Genomic DNA, 6760 nt, shown 5'->3' with positions numbered 1-6760 from the left:
GATGTAGGCGGGGCCAAGAGCCTCGGCCGGATGTGGGCGGGGTCATATCGTTGGTTTCCTTCGAGCATAGTTGGGTACCAGTGACCCAGGTTAGGAGATAGGCGAAGTCTCGTTCTTTGAGAAGGAGGCGGGGCCACAGACTTAGGCAACACGAAGGAGGCAGCGATCTGGAACATTTCGAGGGGCGGAACGAACAGCATCCCGGCCGGAGGGGGCGGGCCCGGGGGATGACGTCACCATAGGGCGGGGCCAGGGTAATAAGCCTCACTTTCTCTAGTGGCCGAACCCTAGCGGCGGGGACGTTCCCTTCGAGAGGGCGGGGCCAAGGTGTTCCACTCTACGAGGAAGGCGGGGCTACGGCGCCGCTGGGGGCGGATCCCAGACTTCCCGCTTCGCTGAGGTGGCGGTGTGACGAAATTGACGCAGGGGGTCGGGATGCGGAGGGGTGGAGGAAGCAGCGCGTGGCGCGCTACGTAGGGGGTGGCTCCGCCGGGACTGCGAGTTGGTGTTTACGAGGTGACTAACTGGTTCTGTCAGAGGACGGTGCCGCATTCTGAGGGGAGCGCTCACGAGGGGGTGAGCCCGCCCGGACGGAGAACGGACCGTGGTGCCCAGGGGGAGGGGCTTCCGGCCGCGGGGTTCGCTCAGTGGGGCGGGTACTCCCCAACTGGGAGTGCTTGAGGCCGGAGGGGGCGGGGCCTGGCCGCGGGGTTGACGGGAGCCGAGGATGCCCGATCGCGGGACCGCTGCGTTCGGGAGGGGGCGGGGCTGCGAGTTCGGCCGAGTCGAGGCGGTCCGAATGCCCGAAATCTGGCGCCGGGCGGGGGCCGGGCCTTCTGCCGTGGGCGTCCGACCCGGTGCGAGGAGGTCCGGAGGCCGCGCCTCGGGGCTTCGGAAGGGGGCGGGCCCGAGTTCCGAGCCACCCGGAGGGGGCGTGGCCCTGCACTAGCGGAGGCTTGTCTCGGAGCCTGAAGGCGAGATGGCCGGGACGCCGACCACGGGGTCCTGGGGGCCCCAGCGACTCGGCGGAGGGCGGGGTCTTGTCTCGGCGGCCCCGGGGCCTGGCGGGATCGCTGAGGGGGCGGGGCTCGGCCTGGAGACTCAGCAGGTGGCAAAGGCTGCCTTGACGAGGCCCCACCCCCGAGGCTCAGGGGCGGGGCCTCGCTGAACCCCCGCCCCCTCACTCCCCACCCCTAAGCGGTGGGAGCGCTAAGTCGGTGACCTTTGTGTCCCCCTGGCTCCCGCAGGAGGATGCTGGTGGTGGAGGTGGCGAACGGCCGCTCCCTGGTATGGGGGGCCGAAGCGGTGCAGGCGCTGCGGGAGCGTCTGGGAGTGGGGGGCCGCACGGTGGGCGCCCTGCCCCGCGGGCCCCGCCAGAACTCGCGCCTGGGCCTCCCGCTGCTGCTGATGCCCGAGGAGGCGCGGCTCCTGGCCGAGATCGGTGCCGTGACCCTGGTCAGCGCCCCGCGCCCGGATCCACGCCAACACAGCCTGGTAAGGGGCGGGCCGGGGGCGCGAACGCCCTGGATCTGCCGAAGTACAGGCAGGTCACCTGGACTCCGCGGGTTCGGACCCTAAGGTGGGAGGGGTCAGGGCGTCCTCGATTCTGGAAGAATGTGGGTGCAGGAGATTGGCATCCCCGAGTTCGGGCTTTGAGGTTGGGAGGGGTCAGGGGGTCAGGATACCTGGCTTTCTAAAGCGGGATATACTTGGATCCTGGGATTCTCGCTGATTTACTTGTCAGGCTCTGGCATCCTTCAAACGCCAGCAAGAGCAAGACTTCCAGGAGCAAAGCGCCCTGGCAGCCGAGGCCCGTGAGACTCGTCGTCAGGAGCTCCTAGAGAAGATTGCAGAGGGCCAGGCTGCGAAGAAGCAGAGGCTGGAACAGGAATCAGGGAGCAGCGGGAGCCAGGAGGCCGGTGGGAGCCAGGAGGCGGGTGGGAACCAAGCTCCCGCGGAGAATGAGGCCAGTGCCAGCCAGGCTTCTGGAGAGCACGAGGAAGCAGGTGAGGCTGAGACTTGGAGTCCAGGGACCAGGGGAAGGGAGGGAGAGGTCTTTTGGGAATCCTGGCTGGAATCCCGGCCTGGGACTCCCTGGAGGATGAAAAGACGTCGTCCTTGAATTCACCCAGTTCTCTTGGATTCACCTCCCCCAGGTTCCTCTTCTCCCCAGCCAGGGCCTTCAGATGGGGTGGCCCCCTTGCCCAGGTCCGCCCTGCTGGTCCAGTTGGCCACTGCTAGGCCCCGACCCATCAAGGCTAGACCCCTGGATTGGCGCGTCCAGTCCAAAGACTGGCCCCATGCTGGCCGTCCTCTCCATGAACTTCGCTACAGCATCTACAGAGACCTGTGGGAGCGAGGCTTCTTCCTCAGTGCTGCTGGCAAGTTTGGGGGTGACTTCCTGGTCTATCCTGGTGAGTTTGGGTGGGGACCTCCAGTTGTGGCCCCCTTTTTCACAACCCCTCCACAGTCCGCATGTTTCCTTTTTGCCTTTTCTCAGCGTCTGAAACCCGTGGAAGGACAGGAGACACTTGGGAACCCAAGCTCATTTGGAGGGCAGTTTAGTAAATTTCATTAAGCACTTACTTTGACCCCCAAATTTCACTTAGAGACACTTAGATATGTGCACAGAACATACAAGAAATCATCATCACAGGATCCTTTAAAGTAGTGAAATACTAGAAAACAAGCAGAATTAAAAAAAATTGTTTTTAATGTTCATTTTTGAGAGACAGCGCGCAAGCGGGGGCGGGGCAGAGACGGAGAAACAGAGTCTGAAGCAGGCTCCAGGCTCTGAGCTGTCAGTACAGAGCTCGACGTGGGGCTGGAACCCACGAACCTCGAGATCATGACCTGAGCTGAAGTTGGACGCTTAACCGACTGAGCCACCCAGGTGCCTCCAGAATGATTATGAATGGGTTAGCAGTTAAACACTGGTGCTAGTCGTCAGAGTAACGTAGGTCCATGTGCACTTATGAAAAGATGACCAAAGGGGGAGAAAAAGAACCACTTGTCAAAAACGTGTATGGTAAAATACTCTATATTTTATGTTACCGTGCAGTCTTATGCACGTTATTTAAGTAGCATTAAAAATTACGGCTCCAGTGAAAGAATGTGGACAGAACTTAAGATAAAACGGTGTGAGTAGATGAAGAGAATCCTATCAAACAAGTGGAAAAAGGTGTGCAAACACGGACTCCAGCCCAAGTACAGTGGTTTCCTCTGGGAGGGAATTTGCATCAGGTGTAGGAACAGCAGCCTTTTGCTGTATCAGTTAATTTTTGAATTTGTAGTAAGAGTGCCTTTATTGTGTAACTGAAAGGTTAAGAAAAATAAGTCTGCAGGAAAATCAACCTCTTTGTTCCTCCTGAGAATGTAGAAAGATAGAAGCACCTGGTAAGTAGTCAGGTCTTAGCTGTTCACTGGAGACCGACCGGGGTGTCTGAGGTGAGGCGAGGGCCTGCGTCTCTTCTGAGAATGAACACGTAACTAAGGGACTGGCTTAGGAACCCAGGACAGTGTGCCTGCCCTGTGCTCTGCAGATAACCACACTTTGATTACTTTGCTGCTGCTGCTGCTGCTGTGTGTGTGTGTGTGTGTGTGTGTGTGTGTGTGTGACTCCCGCATGTAAGAGATTATTTTGGTTTTGAAAATGAATAGTCAGTTTGCTAATCATATGAATGCTAATACCCAGTTCTTTTTGAAGCTTCCAGTTCAATTTATAAATCTTTTCAGTCTAGCAGATTTTAAGGGGACTCTTAGTCTAAGTTTGATCCCACTTGTAAAAGGAGTTAAGTAATTTTCAATGTGATAAGCTGCATTTTAAATTTTAATATATTTTCCTTTTTAAGGAAAATGGTTTTCCTGGTTATAGAACTTGCCGCTAATTCAGATCTAAAAAACTACAGATGGGGTGCTTTTTAAGTTTATATGTTCTAATGCTGTTAATACACTTACAAAATTTCAGGTTAAAAAAAGTTTGACTCCACCAATAACTCAATCACACATTTGAAACTGAATCACAAGACTGGCCTGTTAGCTCTAGTGGATCAATATTTCTAAAATGATACATGCTCAGTGTATGAAATATACGTGGAATCCTTGTTCCCTGAAGATTAATAGTCAAGGTCTGGATCCCTTAAATATATTTAAACATTTATTTATCTTGAGAGAGACAGAGCGCGAGCAGATGAGGGGTAGAGAGAGACACACAGAATCTGAAGCAGGCTCCAGGCTCTGAGCACAGAGCCTGACGTGGGGCTCAAACCCATGAACCGCGAGACCGTGACCTGAGCCGAAGTTGGATGTTTGTCCAACTGAGCCACCGAGGCTCCCCTTAAATATTTCTAACAGTAAATCCTCCTGAACTGTAACGACAGTAAGCCTCTAAGAACAGTTTTGGGGTAACTTCTCAAGTCTTTGATGCTTCCTTCTCAGCAGGTGTCATACCAGCCAGAGAGATGCCTGGCTCCTGGCCGGGTTCTTGCTGGAGGCCCAGCTGCCAGCCTGGGCCTTGTTTTCCTGTTGCCATGACACTCCCCTGTCAGATGGGATGTCTCGTAGCCTTGCTCTTGGAGACTTCCATTACCTACCACTTAATCTTCTGCGTCGTGCCCCACTGGTTCCTACTCTGCTCAATCACATTTATCTAATCCAGGGGCACACTGCAGCCCCCATCAAATGCGGCCCACCAGTTTTTAAAGAGAAAGTTACTGGGACGCAGGCCGATGCATTTATTTACGTATGGTCTGTGGCTTCTGCTGTGCTACAGGAGTGAGGTGTGTACTTGTAACATGACCCACAAAACAATATTTACTGTGTGGCCCTTTGCTGTATTAACTCCGTTATCCCATCTATTCATTCCTCTGTCCCGTTGTAAATTCTTTTTTTCTTTTAGTCTCTTGGAGTCACTTGTCCCTGGACATTGATGTGATGTCCTGTGTGTTCCTCACGGCTTTCCCTGACTTTGTGGTCCTGGTTCTTATGTCACGACAGTGACATATTCAGTTACTTGTTCGGTTTGTCGTTTAAGGACGATTATGCTGTTGGTGTGTGGCAGCTTCCTGCCCCTGTCCCACTGTATCATTGGCTTTTCCAAGTTGGTACACCGTTTCGATTTTAAAGGCTGTATGCTATCCAGTCTTACTGAGAGACCCTGAATTTAACAAGTCTGCGGCCTGGTTGTTTCTGTTTCTTAGCGGTTGTAAATGATAACAGGGTGAAGAGTTTTATTCGGCATTTTAGGGGTGCTATCCTTGTAAGAAAAAAATTCCACGAGTGGAATTGCTGGGTCCAAGAATAGCTATTTTTAAATATTCATAGCGATTACAAGATGGTTCCCATGTCCTACCAATGGACATTCCAGCGTCTTCCGGCCCTCTGCCCCTGGAAATTGCCACATGTCTCTCTCTCTCACCCAGGTGACCCACTTCGTTTCCACGCCCATTACATTGCTCAGTGCTGGGCTCCTGGGGACCCCATTCCACTCCAGGACCTGGTTTCTGCCGGCCGCCTGGGAACCAGCGTCAAAAAGACGCTGCTCCTGTGTTCTCCTCAGCCTGACGGTAAGGTGGTCTACACCTCCCTGCAGTGGGCCAGCCTGCAGTGAACTCCAGAGACCTAGGGGAACGTGGCTGCATCTGTGGAAAGAGCCTTTCTAGATGGTCCCATGCTCACATCTGCGCGGGAGGCCTCGACACCCTCCTCCCTCTCTCTGTGGTTAAGTTTTGAGTCCGGATTTAGAAACACTACACCTTCTTACTTCCCTCCCTGTTTCAAAGCACTTATTGGCTGCAATGTTTTTGTAGTTACCTGTAGTAAACTGTGAGCTTCTTGAGGGTGAAGACTAGGTTTGATTCATGTCTGTTTTCTACCGGGCACAGGTCCCAACAGGTCCCAGTAAACTTGTTGAATAAACATGGAGTCTGTGATTTCAATCCCGACGGCAATCCTGGGAAGTGTGGGCCTTTGCATTTGTTTAAGCCGGCGAGGGAAAGGCCTGAAGGAGGTCACACATCTAGGAGGTATCCAGCAGGCTGACATTTAAAACTTGGTCTTGCTGATTGCAGAGTCTGAACTCTGTCCACCGCACTGAACCTCCTTTTGAAAAGATTGTCACGGAACATTTCAGATGCGTACAAAGGCATAAATTAAATAATGCCTATACACCTGCAGAAAAGAAGGACGTGAGTTCGCAATTTCATGACAGGAGTTAGGGGAGGGAAGGGGAGTGTCCAGAAGGGCACTTGAGGCTTGGGGAATGCTGGAGGTGGTCTTTTTCTTGACCTGGGTGGTGTTTATTCAGGTGTATAGAATTATTTTTAGAATTATTTTTACCCTACACCTATACTTTTTTTTTTTAATTTTTAAAAAAAATTTTTTAAATACTTATTTTTAAGAGAGACAGACAGATCGCGAGCCAGGGAGGGGCAGAGAGAGAGGGAGACACAGAATCCGAAACAGCTCCAGGTTCTGAGCTGTCAGTACAGAGCCCAAGGTGGGGTTCAAACCCAGAAGCCATGAGATCATGGTCTGAGCTGGAGTCGGATGTTTAACCCACTGAGCCACTCAGGGGCTCCCCCCTCTTTTTTTCCTTTAATTTTAACGTTTATTTATTATTGAGAAACAGAGAGAGACAGAGCATGAGCGTGGGAGGGACAGAGAGAAGGGGAGACATAGAATCTGAAGCAGGCTCCAAGTCATCAGCACAGAGCCAGACATGGGGCTTGAACTCACAAACCGCGAGATCGTGACCTGAATC

At 53.2% G+C, this 6760-nt stretch overlaps 1 protein-coding gene across 3 annotated transcripts; it reads left to right on the top strand.

Annotated features, from left to right (window-relative positions):
- The first annotated feature begins 376 nt into the window (after positions 1 to 376).
- Positions 377 to 5916, top strand: TSEN34 (tRNA splicing endonuclease subunit 34). Of its 3 annotated transcripts, none has more exons than XM_042968264.1 (5): positions 377 to 400; positions 1248 to 1494; positions 1745 to 2006; positions 2157 to 2414; positions 5421 to 5916. In XM_042968264.1, the coding sequence occupies exons 2-5, from the start codon at positions 1252 to 1254 to the stop codon at positions 5606 to 5608; spliced, it is 951 nt and encodes a 316-aa protein (XP_042824198.1). In that variant the 5' UTR covers positions 377 to 400; positions 1248 to 1251; the 3' UTR covers positions 5609 to 5916. The 3 variants fall into 3 exon arrangements, with proteins under 3 accessions (XP_042824198.1, XP_042824195.1, XP_042824197.1); XM_042968261.1 differs by lacking the exon at positions 377 to 400 and adding an exon at positions 411 to 516; XM_042968263.1 differs by lacking the exon at positions 377 to 400 and adding an exon at positions 415 to 576.
- Positions 5917 to 6760: the final 844 nt, after the last annotated feature.

The sequence above is a fragment of the Panthera tigris genome, chromosome E2 (genome assembly GCF_018350195.1).
Source record: "Panthera tigris isolate Pti1 chromosome E2, P.tigris_Pti1_mat1.1, whole genome shotgun sequence".
Lineage (NCBI taxonomy): Eukaryota > Metazoa > Chordata > Mammalia > Carnivora > Felidae > Panthera > Panthera tigris.
Note: the sequence above shows the minus strand (reverse complement) of the source record. Positions and strands in the feature narration are given on the sequence as shown.